At 39.4% G+C, this 21051-nt stretch overlaps 1 protein-coding gene across 1 annotated transcript in view; it reads right to left on the bottom strand.

Annotated features, from left to right (window-relative positions):
* The window catches only part of gorasp2 (golgi reassembly stacking protein 2), a 51612-nt gene that overhangs the window by 17146 nt on the left and 13415 nt on the right, over window positions 1-21051 (bottom strand). The window contains exons 2-7 of the mRNA XM_048534438.2: window positions 12101-12181; window positions 10755-10958; window positions 5121-5207; window positions 3660-3790; window positions 3139-3271; window positions 1495-1606 (exon numbers count right to left, since the gene is read on the bottom strand). Of these exons, the coding sequence (XP_048390395.1) occupies window positions 1495-1606; window positions 3139-3271; window positions 3660-3790; window positions 5121-5207; window positions 10755-10958; window positions 12101-12181 (748 nt within the window). The remainder of the gene's footprint in view (window positions 1-1494; window positions 1607-3138; window positions 3272-3659; window positions 3791-5120; window positions 5208-10754; window positions 10959-12100; window positions 12182-21051) is intronic.

Below are 21051 nucleotides of genomic sequence, written 5' to 3'. Positions count from 1 at the left end.
CACTCACTGAGCGAAGAATTTTCTCCTTAACTCAGTACTAAATGCTGTGACCCATGATTCTGGACCACCTCCCTCCATGTACAGATGAGAACAAGATAACCTTTACACTGCTTACTGTCATGATCTGTTTGGTTTAATGACATCATCACCTGGAGAAAGGGAAGAGAAGAAATCCTTCTAAAATCCTGCATCTGTTCTATAATTGAGAAGTAGCTTCAGTATTAGTACTTCTGCAGTACAAAGAAAATAAAAATGACAAAATTCAACTTGACAATGTGCATGATGCATCCTTACACTATTAATCCAAACAGGATTAGGACCTTTCTGGTATCAGCCTGTTAATTCCGATGATCAAGTGGAAGTAAATGACGCATGAAAGGATTATTTCATAGCTTTCTCAGAGAAAATATTTACAAAAATAGTTAACAGATAGTTGTGTTCTTGTGTGACCTTGCGCCATAGAAAATCGTGTTATAGGGAAATTGTTATACTTGTACAACAGAAAATTCACATTATCCAAACAGCGTCCACTATGCATCAACTGTTACAGCCCATTCACATTAACAAAACACGCATTATGGTAGAACTTCCTGTACTTAAATGCAGCTCAAAGCAGATCATACTTATGCAAATTAGAACGTCCCAAGATGACAGGTTTATAAAATGCTCATAAGCTCGCTCTGAAGTTGACTCTTGGACACCTAATGATTAGCAATATTGAAACACCTCACAACCACTGCATTAGGTAGCTACTAGCCCTGGACGCTCAGCAAAAGGTCTTCCGAGTGCAATGCATCTTATGTGTCAGGCTGTGAGAAACAAGATAAAATCAGGCAAAAAGGCAAAGGATTTCAAAGCAGAATGCTCCAGATTGTCAGGGAGCAAAGGGCCACAGAGAAGAAGAGATACAAGTTACCTTGTCAAACAAGAGAATACGCTGATGTGGAGAAGTGTGCTGTGTTCATGAGATTAACATTATGGAAAGTTTCACATATTGAACAAAGTGAATCTAATTAGAACTCTAAATTTATTGACATGTTCATGTGCTGTGAAATAAAGCAGCTCAGTTCTTTTTGAGCTTCATTTCACCAAATGTTTGTTTGGTCTAACTTTGGAGAGATTGAAGGAATATATGTGAAAGGCATAACATCCAATTAATCTACAGCAGATCTCAATTTGTCGACTTGACTTCCAAACTTTTAAATTTATTTGGACATCACGTAAATGGAAGAAGAAATGTAAAACATGCTCAGATAACATGAACGGCAGCAAGTGGACTCATTGTGTTGCATCATTTCAGTGGGACTTAGCTGAGTAAAGAATTCAACATGATGGATAGCCCTGAAGTTTGAGAAGGGCAAAGTTTAAATTATGTGGAAGTGGGCATACAAGAATCCCTCTGCTTTTCTAGGGCAAGGGAAAACTTGAAATGAAACAAAGGGAGGTCCTTCTTTAATAAATTTGAGTGCTTATGTAAATGCCATCAGCTCATACCTGCATTAAGAACACTGGGAGCAGAAGAGGGAGCAGTGCCCAGTGAAAGTCCTGATAATCCCTGCTGGAGGCTGGCTGCAGCAGATGGTGAGGCAACAGCAGACAGTTGAACCTACAAAGAAATCAGTGCTTATCTGAGTATCACAAGTCTTAAATTAACTCAAACCTAAAATGACAAGTTAAATAACACATCAAAGTGTAATAATTTGAAATGTGGCACTGTTATGTTTATACAAAAATAGATCTGAGCTCAGACTTTGCAGTAGTAATGGTGGCAAAATTGTCAAGCCTCTGAAACAGCCAGCAATTTCTGGCATTGACACCTGCACTTAAATAGTGAAAATGCAAAGTTGCTTCAATGATCCTATATTTTCTTCCTCACAACATGCATTGCTGAAGATTCCACCACCACCCACCGTGCCCCCCCACCCACCCACAGTGCAATCAAATAGAAACCCCTGAACTTGCCCTCTTATACTATTAGACTCATTGCAAAAAAACACTTCAAATATGACACCTTTTAAAATGTCATACTGAGTTCATGATTACTGAACTGTTTTACTTGGCACTGAAGAACTGGATTTTTCATGAAATGCAAACTGTCTCCTTTATGATTAAAACAAAAATTCAGCTTCTACACAGAAAAGGCAGGAAGAGCAGTGGCACTAGATTAATTCCTCATGTGGAGAGCCAGCAAGGTTATAATGGGGTGCACGGCCTCCGCACGTGCAGTAGCTATTTTATAACTACTTTAATGCCACGTGCATGCCATCTGCTCTCTATATAAACTTTAAGCAAAGAAGTTAAAAATTCAGATCAAGTTTACTGCTTGATTTGCTGTATCAAGAATACTTCACTCTGATTGGCAGCCCAGCCAGCTCGTATGCACACTGTTGCTTGACATCTAGGTATCTCCTTGTCTTGATCTCAGAATCAAATTGACATCAGGAGAATTTACGTCACCCATCTGGAAGTCTATGAGGGTAACTGTCTTCAAGATCATGGCGAGTACTTGCTTTGTCACTGACTGGGAAATTAGTACCAATATTTTTGAAACTCAAGTCTTTAGCACAGTTAAGCTACAACACAATTAAAAATTGATAATTGCACAGCAAACATTCTCCAATTTTTATTCATATAAATTGCCTGAAATATCAAAAGCATTTTAAGAAAAGAATATTATAGACTGATCGTAACCACGGGAAATATACTTTTAGCAAGGCTGCACAGAATTATTGAAGCACTTTCTCATCTTTAAATATATACAGAGATTGATTTTAAGGAAGAGAGATTGTAAAGCAGGATTACTGTAACAACAGAAATGTAGGTATGACTGTGGTCAAAAAAAATCTCCCATCAAGTTCGGTCAAATTTTGTTTAAAATATTCTGTAGGCAATGAAGATACGCTCATATTTTATGAGTTCCTAAACATGCATTCATAAACATACATGAACATTAATTCTCACTGTGAAAATGAAAACCAGTATGTGAAAACTTAGGTTCCTTCAAAGATGTACGCCTGTTCAAACAGTCAAATGCTTCCAAAATTTATTCCACATAAAAGTAAACTCAAGCCTTTCATGTGGGAACAAAATAAATATTCCCATCAATATATCTTCAAGATTAAATTAATGAAATATTACCTCTGTGAAACCGTCCTTTAATGGACTGGCTGGTGTGCCTGGTTGCTGTCCTGGAAGACTTATTTTTTTACCCTCTGCAAATGGACGAGTTGGAATTCGATGCAAGTAGCCATATCCGATGCCACACCCTAGGCTTAAAATAATTTGTATGTATTATTTTCTACATTCCAGAAGATACATTTTAAGGAGAAATAAAAGCTGAGCTATATAGTAGTTCTGTCAGCATTTGAGGAGAGAACAGATAGCTTGGAGATTCATCACTTATCTGAAATGAAAGCTCTACTAAAATACCAAGCTTGCTTGCCTTTTAATTGTTCACATGGTTTCTGATAAAGCCAGCATTAATTGCCCCATCCCTAAATGCCGACAAGGTGATGGTGCCTTTGTATTGCTGTGATGCATATGCTGCTGGTGCAACCACAGTAGTCCAGGTGCTATTGACAGGATATTTCAGTCGAGCATTTGTTGGTTTTATTTAGATTTGCATTGCTAGGCCTCATCAAAAATCATTTACACCTTACCTGCCTTCTCCACCCCATGTTGTATTTGGTGTGATAACTACTTCCCGACAGTTATCTGTGTCTGTATTGTAGACATACAATTTCAAAGGTTTTCCTTCATGTGTCTCTATCAGAGAGAAGAGATCTTCAGACTAGGGGAAACAAAACAAGGTATCAGTAGTAATATTTCTTGGAACCATTCAATGCATTTACAAAGACATATAACCAAACTATGACAGAGATCTGAAGTTAATGTACTCCAGTATTTCCTGCACAAACTCTACAAATTTTTGTTCCCAACTTTTATTGCAAGATATTTATAATTCAGTTAGAACACAGATATAAGAATACAATGCAGTGTCAGCCTAAGTGGGATTCTTTGCACAAATACAGATAGAGACCTCTGTCTTCATTGCATATGATCACCTACAAAACCATTCTATTAAGCCAAATTATGGTTGATTGAAAACATTGGTGGATCTCAGAAACGTAAAATTTTAAGGACTGGACACGGTAAATACAGGAAGAATGTCTCAATGACCAGAGAGCCTAGAGCAAGGGGGTCACAGTCAAGGGATACAGGGTGTGCCATTCCAGACCGAGATGAGGAGAAATTTCTTCACCCTGACAGAGGTCGGTCTGTGAAATTCTCTGCAACAGCAAGTGGATGAAGCCAAAACACTGAATGTTTTCAGGAACAAGTGAGATACAGAAAAGGGCTAAAGGGATCAAACAGAAAGTGGCAGAATAATATGTTGGCTGCTCAGTCGTGATCATACTGAATAGGGGAGCAAGCTCGAATGGCTTATTTCTGCTCTTATTTTCTACATTTCTATATTTATCCTAACTCCAACACAGGATACTTTGACAACAAGCTGCAAAAATCATTATCTCATCAGACACAATGGATTTTCACAGTAACATCATGAAAATTTTTGCTTTTGTATTCAACACTTAAAAACTCAACGCCAAAAGATTCTGGAATGCTCAAAAAAATAAGGATTACAGAGTTTCATAATTAAGAGCGCAAAGGTATTTGTCAGAATTTATGATAGAAAAGGGGAATAAAAGAGCTTAGAAACTCTACTTGTATTTTTGTATGGACTGTTCATCTGTCAAGTAAATTACATCTCTGGATGACTGATCAAGGTGCAGTATTATTATATAAGTGGAGTTATTTACAAGTTCATCTCTCTTTCACAAATAAAAAAAGTGTATCTTGAAGAGGAAATCTGCATGACTTCGTAAGTGTAAAAATAAAGCTCATGGTTATTAACTCAAATTTATATCTTATAAAATTCTCTCTACAGAAAACGAGGATAATGGCAGTCTCAACACACGATACTGTACAAATGCAGTTTTTCAGATAACTTCATGGTATCGTATGCTTACAAAAAATTATGAGAGTCAGAAGGTAAACATTTTCTCAATTCTATAGGCTTTGTATACTTTATTCAAAACCTTATCAAATGCACAATTTACCTCATTCATGACAGTGTCTGCTCCAATTATGTAATCTGTGTGAGGACGAAGACCTGCTAAAGCAGCTGGAGAATTTGGTTCCACTTCCTGATCAAAAAAAACAAGTGTGTGACGATAACATTATTTCATTAGTTGTTTGATTATTTCAATTTATACTATTCTTACAATATTGAACCCTACAACAGGTACTTCAAAACCCGTAATGCTCCAGATGAAACCAAGCCCAACATAATCACCCACCCAACAAAACAATGCAAGGCTGGCTGGGCTGGACTGTCACAGGACGTAACCAGTCACTCTCTGGATTCAAGATAACAAGGTGTGGAGCTGGATAAACACAGCATGCCAAGCAGCACCTTAGAAGCAGGAAAGCTTCTGGAGCTGTCCCTCCCTGACATGAATGAATATCCTCTCCAGACTCCCAGAATGCCCAAAACAACCTTCCCCGCCAGATAAGATACAACTTAATTCCCCACTACTGGACCAGACCAAGCCAATATCTGGACCCTGTCCAGCACCACCACTACCACCCTTCCACCAGACCTGATTTCTCTTAGCCCACCCTGACGCAGTCTAAACACTACAATCCCCAGACAGTACCTCCATATTTTCTGCTCTTATGTCCCTGAGTATCTTCAGATGCATCTAATCTGGTCCAGGTGACTTATCACCATTAAGCACTGCCGGCCTTTCTAATACCTATATATCAATTCGGAGGTGTTCCAGTGTGTCAACTGGTTTCCCTTTCATTATGAAATCGACAGCAGGTGCAAAGTACTCTTTTAATACTTCAGCCATTAACCCCAACGTCTGCACCTAAATCCCCTTACAGCCTAATCAGTTCCGCCGCTCCTTTCAAATCGCTGTGAATATTTATGTGCTACAGAAGGCTTTTACATTTCTTTTAATGTTGGCTGCCATGCTTGCCTCATGCTTTCTATTTTGTTGATTGATTTCCCATCCTAACATTCTACAATCAGCCTGGTTCTCACTTGCATTGTCAAACAGAGATGTGTCATACATAGCCCTTTCCTATTTCCTCTATTGCCGTCAGTCAAGAAGCTCTGGTTTTGTCTGTCCTACCATACCCTCTTATATATGACTGTGTATCTCAACTTCACCCAAACTATCAACTCTATAAAAGGTAGCCCATTGTTCAATTAGTTTTGCCTGCTAATCTTTGATTCAAATTTCTCTAGGCCAGGTCTGGTTTCTCACTTCAAGGAAATTGGTCCTTCCCGATCAGATACTTATATTGGATATGGCCCTTGTCCTTTCCCATAATTGGCCTAAATCTTACAAAATTATGATCACCATCCCTAAATGTTCTCTTGCTGACATGTGATCCTTTTGTTTCTCCTCATCTTCCAGAACCAGATCCAGGAATGCCCATCAGCTCCCACAGTTATGACTACTCTACATTTTTTTTGTTAATTTGTTCTACTACTTTTCACTTCTTTCCTACCTAGTAGATCTTTAGAAGAAGCCCAGATGTAAGGTAAATCACCACAGTCTTAACAGACATCCCTCTCATTAGAGAGGCAAAACTGCTGGTGGTTTAACCTGAGGGTCACCACACCTCAAGCAAGAGGAGAAGTTGACAAGGAGAATCGTTGAAGTAACTTCAGCCGGTGCTAGAATTGAACCCACAATGTTGGCATCACTCTGCCTTGCAACCAGCCAGCCAATGGAGCTAACAAACTCCCTGCCCAGATATGTAATGTTATGTCAAATGTTTCTTAGCTCTAATCAAATAGATTCTGTCCTTGACCACTCTAGCTCACATCTCTTCCTCCTGCACTGGAATATTATCCTTAATCAATACCCTCACCAATACTCCTTTCTTCTCTTCCTTATCTTTTGCTCATCCCTAACCAGGGACGTTCAGACTCCTTTCCTATACCTTTGCACATTCTCTTTTGAAGCAGGTTTCCATTATTGTTACATCATATACAAACATAGTTAGCTTCATGTGCAGCTCAGCAACCTTATTTATCACACTTCGTGCTTTCAGGCATATGCACTATAAATTGCATTTAGGCCTAATTGCACTCCTCTGACCTCAGCTAATAACTTAGTACTGTTACTATAGCATCACTGTCTCTCCAAATTCTGGGTACTCGTTTATCCCCTCTAATGTTAATTTTTGGCTCCCATCTCCTTTCCTAATAGCATATGTAAACTACCCTACAAGGACAGCGGAGATTCACACGGATGATCCCTGGAATGGTAGGTTTAATGTATGATGAACAGCTAAGGATCCTGGGATTGTACTCATTAGAGTTTAGAAGGTTGAGGGGAGATCTAATAGAAACTTACAAGATAATGTATGGTTTAGAAGGGGTGGACGCTAGGAAGTTGTTTCCGTTAGGCGGGAAGACTAGGACCCATGGGCACAGCCTTAAAATTAGAGGGGGTAAATTTAAAACTGAAATGAGACGACATTTCTTCAGCCAGAGAGTAGTGGGCTTGTGGAATTCATTGCCGCAGAGTGCAGTGGAGGCCGGGACGTTGGATGCCTTCAAGGCAGAGATCTACAAATTCTTGATCTCAAAAGGAATCAAGGGCTACGGGGGGGGGGGGGGGGGGGGGGGGGGGAAGAGAGTGCAGGGAAGTGGTGCTGAAATGCCCATCAGCCATGATTTAAATGGCGGAGTGGACTTGATGGGCCGAATGGCCTTACTTCCACTCCTATGTCGTATGGTCTTATGGACATTCATTTCAGCTCTGTTTAGAGCAACCATGCTTGTCTTTACAATTCCCATCTCCCACAGAACTGCCTCTATGACTGAAGAACCTAAAGAACTCATCTATTCTATCCCCCCAGTCCCTAATCATATTTTCTACACTCCTACGTATAGCTTCAATAATGTGTGGCACAGGGAGTAATTCAGAGATTATAAACTTAGAGATGCTGCAAGTTAGTTTCTTTCTGAACTCCCTAATCCAGCCTATAGGGCTGAATGTCTTTTTTAAACTATGCTGTTGGTACCAACATGCTCTACAACCACTTGGTGTATGCGGCAGTTACCATTGCCAAATACCTCACCATCAATATTCCGACTGTCACAACTGGTCAGGTATTTAAGATTCTGGCCATAAACATACATCAGAGATTTTGTGTTCTCTGGCAATTGAGTTAACTGGGACAAAAACTTTTCAGCACTGCAGGGGTACCTATAATCGGATAGACTGCAATGCTTCAAGGTAGGACCTCAACACCACCTCCTCAAAGGAATTAGGGAGGGGCAACAATACTAGCCCAGCCCACATCTCATGAAATAAACTTCCCAAATCAAAGAAATACTGTAGAAAGCTACAACACAATGGAACTTGGGGGATCTTGCACACATAACACAGAAAGGGGTAGCATGTTGACTCAGTGGTTAGCATCGCTGCCACACAGCACCAGGGACCTGAATTCAATTCTATCCTCAGGCAACTGTCCATGTGGAGTTTGCATTTTCTGTCTGTGTCTGCATGGGTTTCCTCTGGGTGCTCCGGTTTCCTCCTGAAGTCCAAAGATGCACAGATTAGGTGGATTGGTCATGCTAAATTGTGCCTCAGTGTCCAGGAATGTGCAGGTTACGTGGATCAGTCATGGGAAATCCAGGGTTATGGAGATCAGGTGGGGCTTTGATCTGGTGAAGATGCTCTGAGGATCAGCATGGATTCGAATGGTTGAATGGCCTGCTTCCACAATGTAGGGATTCTATGACTCCATAAGTAGCACACAAATACAGCAAGTAATCAGGAAGGCTAATGGAATGTTAGCCCTTATTTCAAGGTGTTTAGAGTAGAGAAGTCTAAGTGCAACTGTACAAGGTATTGGTGAGACCACATCTGGAGAACCATGCGCAATGTTGGTCCCCAAATCTACAGAAAGGTATTATTTCAGTGGAAACAGTTCAGAGAAGGTTCAGTGGGATGATCCCCAGTGTGAGTGTGGATGACTTCCCCTTTAAGCAAAGGCTAAACAGGTTGGGACTTTACTCTCTGGAGTTTAGATGAATAAGAGGTGACCTCATTGAAACATACTGGATTCTTAAGTGGCTTGACAGACTAAGTGTTGAGAGAATGCTCCCCCTCATGGGAGAGTTTAGGACTACAGAGCACAGTCTCAGAATAAAGGGGCACCAATTTAAGGCTGAGATGAGGAATAATTTCTTCTCTCAGAGGGTTGAGTCTTTACAGTTCCCTGTCACAGAGCACCATGGGGCAGAGTCCATGTGTATATTTAAGGCCGAGATAAATAGATCCTCAATCAGTAGTGAAATCAAGGGTTACAAGGAAAAGCAGAGGATGGATGTGAGGAATGTTAGATTAGCTATGATCCTACTGAATGACAGAGCAGGCTCGAGGGGCCAGTTAACGTATTCCTGCTCCTATTTCTTATGGTCCTACCTTATAACTCCTCAAAACCTGTCGACCATCAATTATACTGCAAGGTAAAATCAGAAATGTGATAGAATACTCTCCACTTGTTTGGGTAAGTTTAGCTTCAACATTATTTCTGAAACTATCCAAGACAAAAATTACCAACTTTTCTGAAACCCACTTAGACATTCACCCACATCCATCATGCAAACCATGGTTGCATTGTGCACCACCTACAAGGCAGATAGCAGTAGTTCACTGAGACTTTGAAAAGGGCGCCTCCTAAACTCATGACCACTACTGCGATGGCAGGAGCACAAGTGTGCACAGTGGTTAGCACTGCTACCTCACATTGCCAGGATCCAAGTTTGATTCTAGTCCTGCGTGACAGTCTGTGCACTGTAGTTTCTTCCAACAGCTCAAAGATGTGCAGGTTAGGCAGTTTGGCCATGCTAATTGCCCCATAGTGTCCAGGGATATACAAGCTAGGTGGATTAGATATAACTGCAGGATTACGGGGATGGGGCAGACAGTCTGGGTAGGATGCTCTTCAAAGACACTGTGCAGACTCGATGAACGTCTCGCTGGCCTTTAGGGATTCTATTATTCTACTAAGTTCGCATCCAAGGAGCACACCAGCAAAGTTGTAAATATAATTGCTTTTTATTTGTCATTGAGGGTTAAAATCCTGGAATTCCCTTATTAACTACACTGTGAAATTACGCACACTGAGACAGTCACCATTCAAGAAGGTATATCACTATCACCTTCAAGAACTATCAGGGATGGGCAAAAAGGCCAGTCTTCCCAATAACACCACATGCCATGAAGATTCTTTTTTAAAAATCACATTTAACTTGAGATGTAGTATATTTTCATAGTTTGAAGTTTTAAAACTCATAATAAGCAAATGCTTGTGACCACTTGCATATAATTTAATTACGATTTTAAAAAGACGACCTGCTCTCTTCATCCACTGACTAAAAACCGTAATGACTTTAAAATCATTGCCAAAGATAAAGATAATGCATGATACTATTAAGAGAGTTACACAAGTTTACGTGCATTTTTTGAATAAGATTATATTTTAAATAGCTTTAAAGTTAAAAGCATGTAACTTTGATAGTACTTCATTTTCTAACTGGGTGACGGAAACCAAATCTTTATTACTGTACAAATTTAATGCTAGACTTCTGAAAAATGCAAACTATACCTCATATCCCACCTCGCCCAAGCTCCACAGCAGAATTTACTTACCAAAACATGCCACACATTTTCATTAGCTCCCTCAAAGCTACAGAAGCGAATGCTGACTCCAAGCAAGCCTTGACCTCCCCACATGTTGCTGGGAGTTACTGTAGTTTCTCTCAGTTTGAGTGTCTTGCTGCTGTAGACAACCATTTTAATTGGTTTCTCCACATTGGCTTTCAAAAGATCTTTCAGAGTATCATTGTCCTGATTCTGAAGTCAAAACATAGTAAATAGGTTTTAAATTTACACAACAAATGTCAATACAAATGAAATGCTTCCAAAGCTGAATTGTGCTCATTACTTCCTAACATCAGGTCAATGGAGCAGAAACATTTACTGGAAATCAACAAATGGCACCCACAAGTCACACTTGCTTGAAAAATGAGAGAAACAAATTAACACTGCAACAAAAATAGAATATGCTGGAAAAGCTCTGGTAACATTTGAGAAGAGAAATCAGAATTAATGTTTCGGGTCCAGTGACCCTTTTGGTTTAAATTAAGACTGCACACTAGGTGGGCATTAAAAATACAAGAGATATTCTATTCATAAAATTCAGAACTGTTGGCACAAGGGGTTTTCAAACATAAATACATTTACAAAGATGCAAGAAACAATTGTCATCATGCCCATCTGTAGAACTGGATAGGCCTCACAACTTCACTTGCAGTTTTCACTTACAAAGATATGTATTGTACATGCTGTCTGAATTGAACATACGTGACCACTATAACAGAAAACAGCATCCCGACTAATGAGAGAGTAAATTACCTGCTTCCTGGAATAAATGAAGTAAATTCAAGATCGCTAATGATTTTAACCATTAGAAATTTTGCTGCAGTCCAAATAAAGTTGTCTGCAGGTATGCAACCAGCAATTAGTAAGTTTCCTCAAAAGCCTCTAGGGCAAAGGAAAATTAGAAAGGCTAGCTATTAAAAATTACTACTTTTAGTCAATAATTTTAAAACAGAAACCACCAAAAGTATATCTGCGTAGGCACTGTTGTAAATTTAATGCTTAAACGATATGTTCCAGCGACTCAATTCTTAGATTCTAGTATTAAAATCTTGTGGATATTACAAGCTAGATGTAAAATAGAAATACTTCCTTGCACATAATACACCTCTAACTGATAAACACTCAGAAAATCTCTATATTAGTACACGAAGAGTGGAAACTGCAATGGAAGCAGCGTTTTAAAAAAAAATTTAGAATCCACTATTCAATTAATTCTATCCATTAATTGCATTCCACAGATTATTCAATACATCTCTGCAAAATGCATCTGGACAAAAATATGAAACAGAAAAATAAAAATTATAGCTGTTTCCATAAGAAAATAAACTGCTTACCAATCTAGCATCCCCAATAGAAACAACAAAATCAAAGAACGGCTCCAAGCCAGCCCTGTGACCAGGGGAATTTTCTTGAACCTAAAAAGGAGAAGATAAAATATTTTGTATGTTTAACAAGTATTATTGTAAGTTAAAATTTTAACAGCACTATGAAACTCCTTGTATTCACTGAAGCATACAACTAAAAAGCACACAAAGAGCAAAGTTAAGTTTGAAATCGTCAAGACAAATAAAAGAACAGCATATCAAATTTGACCAACCATCGTGGAATTCAAACCCAGAACATTAGCCTGAGACTAGCCCAGCAACTGGCCCCTCTTTACAACTGCAAAGTCCATGACCATAACTAAATAAAGCACACCAGAGTGTGAAATTCATAATCCTAATACAATAGTACTCAAATGATGCAAACTTAGTCCAAGAACATAATAAATGTTAATTCCTCTCCACTGCAAATTCAGTACATGACCTAGAGATACCAACACATACCCAAACTTCCTGAACCCTGGAATTCAGGTGAACATGGATATCGAAAATCAAAGTCATGAACAACCTAGTTATTCCTTCACTTGCCAATTTTTAAAAACCAAATGAGATGCTCCTTCCCTTTGGGAAAAATCCCAAGGTAAAATATTCTTGCCTTTAGCTCGAGAGAGAGAGTGAGAATGAGAGTGAGAGAGAAAGAGAAAGAGAGACAGACACACACACACAAGGAAAAAGAAATGAAAACACAAAACAAAGCCAGCCACCACTTGATGAAAAGCAATTTTGCTACTCACTAGAAAGGTAGAGTCTTACTATGTCTGCACCTCTTGCATTTTTGATGCTTCCTTTGCAGTCCAGAGGGAAAAAAAAATTCAACCATGACTGTGACAAACCCTTTTATACTCTTCTACTCTTTGGTCAGCTGAAGATTGAATGTCAATTATTTTTAAATTATTTCTATTTTAATAGAAATTAAACAAGGACATATCTGGTAATGGTAGATTTCAAATGATTACAAAATTTCAACCTTGAAGTCCCTCAATTCATGTACTGCAGAAGCAACTCCTGTTTCTGAATTGTTTAACCTGCAAACTTGGACCAAGACTGCACCACAAACTTCTATGTAAGGTGTTAGTACAGTTTTCAAGCAAGAAGGACAGTGACCTAGGAGAAAATAGTAACACAAACACAGAAATGGTGGCTCCTAGCTTACTGTACCAAAATTGATTTCCAAAAATATCATAGCTTTTATCTCAAAAATCTGCCTCAAGGTTTTCATCTATTCTGGGACAAAGTTAAGCTAAAATCACTTTACAAACAGGTTGCCCACAATATGACTATAAAAGTTCAAGTTTACCTTGTTTGCTGCACTTAGTAATCAAAATTGCTGCTTCCTAACAGAAGTAAAATCAGAAACTCAAAGTATTGTGAATTGAGAGCTGGATGTCTGTCAGTTGGATACGAAGGAAGATTTGGATATTTTATTAAACTTCACAGGTGCAATTTACAAAGATGATCTATTAGAAGTCAATGAGGGATATAGTCACACAAATGAATTTCAAAGGCACAGTCATTCCACGGAAGAACATGAAATAGACTTGAACAGACTGCATAAATGGTAGCAAAAATTCAACTTCTAAATTGCTTACTCAATGCTCACACTTAATTGCTGGATTGTGCTAAAGTGTCACGTATGGACAGGCTCCTGGTGTTAACCAATAAGGCTTTTCTGGAAAAGATATCCATTTAGAGATATGTCTGCTTTTTAAGAAAAATCCTGGTAAAACATTCTTTTCAAGCATCTTTGGTGCAAATGGGAGATCTCCAAGGGAATGAAGGATGAAAGACACAACGATCGTGAAAATTCAAGATTGTTCATTTACAGGACACAGGTGTCGATATAACAGATGGAAGGAATGGGACAAAAGTGAACGAACGAATCCAAGAAAAGCCTGGGGAACTATTGTTGGTGCTTTGAGTGCAAATCAAAATATCATTATACAATGAACTAATGGCACTAGTCAGTGTGGTCCCAGAGGACTGCTCTCTAATTAGAGGGATGACTGGTGGTACATTTAACCTGAAGGTCATTAGGCTTTAAGTGAAGGGTGAGGTTGAAAAGATGCTACTTTCATGGTAACCTCAAATGGTAAGGAAAATTAACCCACACTGTTGGTGTCATCCTGCATCACAAACTAGCTATCCAGCCAACTTAGCTAAACAACACATCACAATTAAATACATCAAGATGAACAGTAAAGATTTCAAAACAACATATGATACAGAATTTGAAAGGGGAAGATGATAGTGATTATTCAGAGAAAAGTTTACTAGTTGCAAGAAGGTTTAGTCAAGTAATGTATGCATTAGTCACAGGTTAATCTGTTAGTGCTATGTGAGATGTGATTGCATCCTGAAAATGCATGGAACAAATTGATCAAAATACTATTCAGATTCACCCTGTAGTGATGGCTGAAGGTCAAGGAGTATGAAAGTTTCATTTCCTTCAGGTTTGGAGATGACAACACACAGAAGTCACATAAAAGAGTGATGATTTGATGCAATGATGTAAGTCACATCATTAGTACTGATGTAGTCTCTAATAAGGGACCCTTGCTGCTGAGTAACTCTTCCATGGAAAAAAGCTGAAATGAACTGGACTGGAACATGATAAAGCAGCTGTTTTTGGCAAGTCAATAAATCTGCAGTTTATCCAATCAAGGCATTTTTGCATCCCCTTAACAAAACTTCAAATCAGAATGTTTCAGAAATGTTAATAGCGTCAGGGGTTAAGAATCAGAGGAAAAAACAGTCAAGCTAATGACAAGTTTAAGAGACATTTCTAAACATGTAAGTTTATGGTCATGAACACAGCAGCTGAAATTCTTTTTAAAATGGATTCAGTGAAAGAAATCCTGCAGAGATTAATGAGCTATTATAAAAGATCTTAATCAATCAACCCAAACTGCAAGTCAACCACCACTCAGGCATGGGCAGCCTGTTTTTTTTAAAATTCTTTCACAGGATGAGGGTGTCACTGGCCAGGCAGCATTTATTGCCCATCCCTAATTGCCCAGAGGGCAGTTCACAGTCAACCACATTGCTGTGGACGCATAGGCCAGACCAGGTAAGGATGGCAGTTTCCTTCCCTAAAGGACACTGGTGAAGCAGATGGGTTTTTCCGACCATCAACAATGGGTTCACAGTCATCATTAGATTCTTAATTCCAGATATTATACTGAATTCAAATTCCACCATCTGCCACGGCAAGATTCAAACCCGGTTTCCCTAATTGTTAGATAATAAAATGTGAGGCTGGATGAACACAGCAGGCCAAGCAGCATCTCAGGAGCACAAAAGCTGACGTTTCGGGCCTAGACCCTTCATTAATTGTTATCTGTATCTCTTTATTAACAGCCCAGCTATATTACCACCAGACCGCTGCCCCCGACTAATAATTCACTTCAGTTAGCAGGGGTCAATATTCCTCAATTAGTCTCAGGGATGAATTCTAAAATGCCATATGTACTGTGTAATAGTTCTCCCTGCCTTACAAAGGACTTAATGTTTTCTGCAAATTTGAATGCTTCACATGAAGGGCATTATCAGGTTAGAAGTTTCAGAGAAAATCCAGGGAGCTCCAAACAAACCATAAGACCTTCCGATAGACTTGTTGATTCTGGGATTATAACACATTATAAAAATGGTCATAAAGAGTGAAAAGGTCTGGATAAGTTTGTAGAACGTGATGGTGAGGCAGTGGTTCTCCAACAACACAGTAGTCAAACTATTATGGTCCACTCATCTCAGCTGATTGGGATTCCCCACAAATTTCAGTACTTAAGAAGTTAGAAAATGGCACAATTCCTGAACTTCACATACTCATATGCTGGACTGCTATGAGGAACAGGACATGGTAGAAATATACAGCGTTGAACGGTGAAAGGAGGTATGATCATGATGCACACTCCAAGACTGTTGAACCCAAAGGACAACTGCCTCAAGTGGGGACTTCAGTGACTTGTATACCAGAACTCAGTAAATGCAATTTGATAACCAATTTAGAGACAGCAGGAAAAGTTACTAGCATATCTAAATATCAAGTAAATATCAAAGATATTGGGCAAATGGCAAGATCAATGGACTAGCAAAATGGGGTAAAATAATGGAAAGCAAGGAAACGCAGCGCAAGTTCTCACTGTCGATCAGAGAGACAATCTTGGACTAGGAAACATTCATGAACTGGTGACAGGACCGTTGATCAAAGGAGGGTGTAATCCTGTAGTGTTAGCTTGCAAGATATGGGACACCTACAGCTCAGAACTAAACTTGGTTGACCAACAGAACAAACATTACAAGAACAACCTAAGAAAACTACTAGTAGTTGAAGTTGTTCAGGCTGTGAAATTAGGGGAGGTGACGGCCTAGTGGTATTATCGCTGGACTGTTAACCCAGAGACCCAGATAATGTTCTGGGACCCAGGTTCGAATCCTGCCATGGTTGATGGTGGAATTTGAATTCAAAAAATATCTAGAACTAAGGGTCTGATCATGACCATGAATCCATTTGATTGTTTTGGAAAAACCCATCTGGTTCACTAACGTCCTTTACGGAAGCAAAGTGCCATCCTTAGCTGGTCTGCTCTACATGTAACTCCAGACCCACAACAATGTGGTTGACTTGTAGTCACCTTCTGGGCAATGAATGCTGCCTCGACAGCGATGCCCTCATCCCATGAATGAATAATTTTGGTGCCTGTCATCAATTAATAGAGGCAAAGTGGAAAGCATGAGATAGCTGGGAGGAATCATAGAATTCCTACAGTGTGGAAACAGGCCCTTTGGCCCGACCAGTACACACTGACCCTGACAGCATCCAACCCAGACACCCACCTAATCCACACATCCCTGAACACTCTGGGGAAGTTAGTATAGCCTGCACATCTTTGAACTGTGGGAGGAAACCCCACGCAGATATGGGGAGAATGTGCAAGCTCCACACAGACTGAGGGTGGAATTGAACCCAGGTCCCTGGCGCTGTGAGGCAGCAGTGCTAACCATTGAGAGACCAAACCACCCTAAATCTGGTGTCTACTTTGACATGTCAGGTGATATCCATCCAGGTGATAAAGTTGGCTATGCACGAAAACATCCTTCTGATGGGAAATACATGACTATAGTAAAAGTAGTTGCTCAAGAGTTTTGAAGAAACTTGGATATCAAGCTGTAAGAGCAGACTCCAATACTGCAAGAAAAGTAATTCTGAAAACGGTCCCGCCTACCTTGGCCACATAATGTAGGAATATAAAAATCGATCAATATAAACAGTGCGTAATGGCAGGAGAAAAATTTTTTAAGAGTGATATGTTTTATGAAACCACCTTGCAGGATTAACTTTATTTTTAATAGTTATTTATTGTTTAGTTGGTTAGCTAGTGAGATATTAACTGTGGATGCTAGAGATCTGAAACAAACAAAAACAGAAACGGCTGGAGAATACTGAATAGCTTAATTATAATCAATGTAAGGCACTGGTGTAATTTATTCCTCCATTTGTGAACGCATGTCAGTGTGTTCAGTCAAGGGCCACACTGTCTCAGGTCACAATAAAGAACATTGAAGGTTTGCTTTTATGATGTAGACTAACAAATACCAAGCTGGAAATCAACTTTTCCAGAGTTGTTGACTGGTTCGTCGAGCTGACTGGTTTTCTTGCAAATGTTTTGTCTCCCTAGGTGACACCATCAGCGCTGTGTAGCCTCCACTGAAGCATTTTGTTCTGTCCCATTCTGAATTTATATGGTCTCATCCGTCATGGTGGACAGCCTTGTTTCCAGTTTTGTACCTTAGTGGTACGCAGATGGGGTCTATTACAACATATTTGTTAATTGCATTGGTGGTCGAAAATCAGGCCTCCAAGAATTCTTGTACTTGTCTTTGTCTAGCTTGTCCTAGTAATGTAACTTTGTCGCAGTCAGATCTATGTCCTTCTATGTTGGAGTGTATTGAAACAAGGCAGAATTGGTTGTGCCATTTTGCTGAGCATTGGTATTCATGTATCCTGGTGGCAAGCTTCCTGCTCATCTGTCCTATGCAGTGTTTCTCACAGATGCTGCATGGTATTTTATAGATCACGTTTGTCCTGCTCATTGTGGGTACAGGGCCTTTCGTCTTTTGAGTGTAACTGTTGATTTGTGTGCTACCCTTATTCTAAGAGGCTGTGGGAGTCTTGTAGTCAGTTCTGATGTGTTTCTAACATAGGGTAGAGTGGCCAGTGTGTTGGGGCGTATAGTATCTTCTTGGTGTTGTTTGTTTGCCAGGCATTGGTAAATGAAGCTGTTAGGATAACCATTGTTGGCAAAGACTCTGTATAGGAGTGCTAGCTTCGTCTGCCAATGCCTGGCAAACAAACAATACCAAGAAGACATTATACGCCACAACACATTAACATAGGGTAGGATGTCCAGAAACACATCATAACTGACTACAAGACTCCTACGACCTCTTGAAATAAGGATAGCACACAAATCAACTGCCACAGTTACTCTCAAAGACGAAAGACCCCATACCCACAACGAGCAGGGCAAATGTGACATATAAAATACCATGCAGCAACTGTGAGAAACGCTACATTGGGCAGATGGGCAGGAAACCTGCCACCATGTTACATGAACACCAACTCACAGCAAAATGGCATGACCAATTCTCCCTTGTTTCAATACACTCTGACATAGAAGGGCATCAATTTGACTGGGTCAAAGTTATAGTACTAGGACAAGCAAGACAAAAACAAGCACAAAAATTCTTGGAAGCCTGTCTTTTAACCACCGATGCTGAAATAGACCCCATCTACATACCACTAAGGTTCAAAACAGGAAGTCCAAAGATATGCAAGTTATTTGCATAGGCCATGCTAAATTACCCATAGTGTGTGTAGATTAGGTGGGTTGTAGAGGGATGGATCTTGGTAGGATGCTGTGAGGGTCAGTGTGGACTTGTTAGGCCAAAGGGCCTGTTTCCACACTGTAGGGATTCTATGATTCTATGAAGACTGCCCACCATGACAGACCAGACCATATAAATTCAGTGTGGGATTGAACAACAGTGCTTCAACAGAGGCTACACAGCACTGACAACGTCAGCTAAAAGTGAGATGAAACATTTGCACAAAAACCAGTCAGTTCGGCGAACCAACCAACTTTAACTGCAACCCAAGCTACAGATCTTCGTTAAAACAATAAACTTTTCTTTTTAAGAAAGACAACCTTTATTCGTTAACAGGAAGGAGTTAGAGTCATAGAGATGTACAGCTAGGAAACAAACCCTTCCATCCAACTCATCCATGTTTACTAGACATCCTAAATTAATCTAGTCCCATGAGCCAGCAGCATTTGGCCCATATCGCTCTCAACCCTTCCTAATCATATACCCATTCAGATGCCTTTTAAACATTGTAATTGTACCAGCCTCCATCACTTCCTCTGGCAGCTCATTCCAAACACACATCACCCACTGCATGAAAAAAAGTTGCCCCATATATATGTTTCCCTTCTCACCTTAAACCTATGCCCTCTTGTTTTGGACTCCTCACCCTGGGGAAAAAAAAACTTGGCTATTCACCCTATCCATGCCTCTTATATTCAGCATGTTCCTATATAAATGATTACTATCCAAGGGAACTATCAGAAGACATCAGGAAGCGATATCAAGAAGATGACCATCACGCTTATGAAGCCAATCAGGAACTCAGCATACGCTATCTAGCCAATTCATGATTGATCATGGGTTGATAAAACTTTCATAAGCCATTGCATGAGATGTCTCTGTACACACAAAGGAGTGATGGCTAGTGAGGGTTTATAAGCTTTTATCTTTAGTTTTCTGGCATGCAAAGACAGTAGGAGAATTTTAGTCAACCAAACAAAACACATGTGCCCAGTCAGCCAGAAGTCACACGTTGACGCACCAAACTGACTGAAGAATCACTGTTCAGTGTTTATTGTGATAAGCTTAATAAATTCTGAGAAGCTTGTGGAAAATATTTGCACAGAGAGTGTTGCTTTGACCAATCAGGGTGAGAAAAGTTTTTACAGTGATAGTAGGAACTGCCGATGCTGGAGAATCTTTTAGTTTGATTAGTTCTCTCAATTCAATCTATCACCGTAATTGTCTTAAGTCTTATTGTTCAAATTAAATTGAACACTCCATATCTTGCAGCCTAAAAAGAATGACAATGTAGAAAGGAATATACAGAAATAAAGCCAAAACATTTACAGACAGATGTATGATGTATGATATATGAATGATGTACAGTATGAATGGTGTCGTATTTCTCAAATAAAAACAAAAGTTCCAAAGAAGAGTCATTGGAGTTGAAACTCAGTGTCTGTGGAGACAGAAACAATCAGACCTGCTGCGTTTCTCCAGTACAGTACAATTAAATAAAGGTTTGCCTTGCACTCAGTTGAAAACAGATCCAGCAATCTTCTGGTATCACAAAAGGGAAACACGTTGCTAATTTCTATGAATGCTTAGTTCTAATTAATTAATTAATTTTTATAATTTCTTATAAATAAGACTAAAGGGGAATTTAGGATTAGAAAACAAATTTTGGAACTTTCAGACACAGACACAGGTCAGAAGAAAGTTTGAATCAACAATTTTGTCTAGAAAGCATTATTTACTTCCTGATATACTATGTTGTCATAGAAAGATAATCTCCTATCTAAAGCTACAGAGCAGTTCAGAATTTTGATTGGATAGTCAAATTGGCGACTGACCCAGACAAGCCCATTTGCCAGTTTGATCTATAGGAATCAAGTGCAGTTGTGAAACAAGATCAAATACCAAAACAGAATACAAAGTTTTGAGGGAAAATATTGATATAATTAAATACAGTGAAGCACATACACAAACTTTCAGCATTTGAGGACCCAAAAAAGACACGAGATTAGTTGTTTATT

The sequence above is a fragment of the Stegostoma tigrinum genome, chromosome 7 (assembly GCF_030684315.1).
Source record: "Stegostoma tigrinum isolate sSteTig4 chromosome 7, sSteTig4.hap1, whole genome shotgun sequence".
Taxonomy (NCBI): Eukaryota; Metazoa; Chordata; class Chondrichthyes; order Orectolobiformes; family Stegostomatidae; genus Stegostoma; species Stegostoma tigrinum.
Note: the sequence above shows the minus strand (reverse complement) of the source record. Positions and strands in the feature narration are given on the sequence as shown.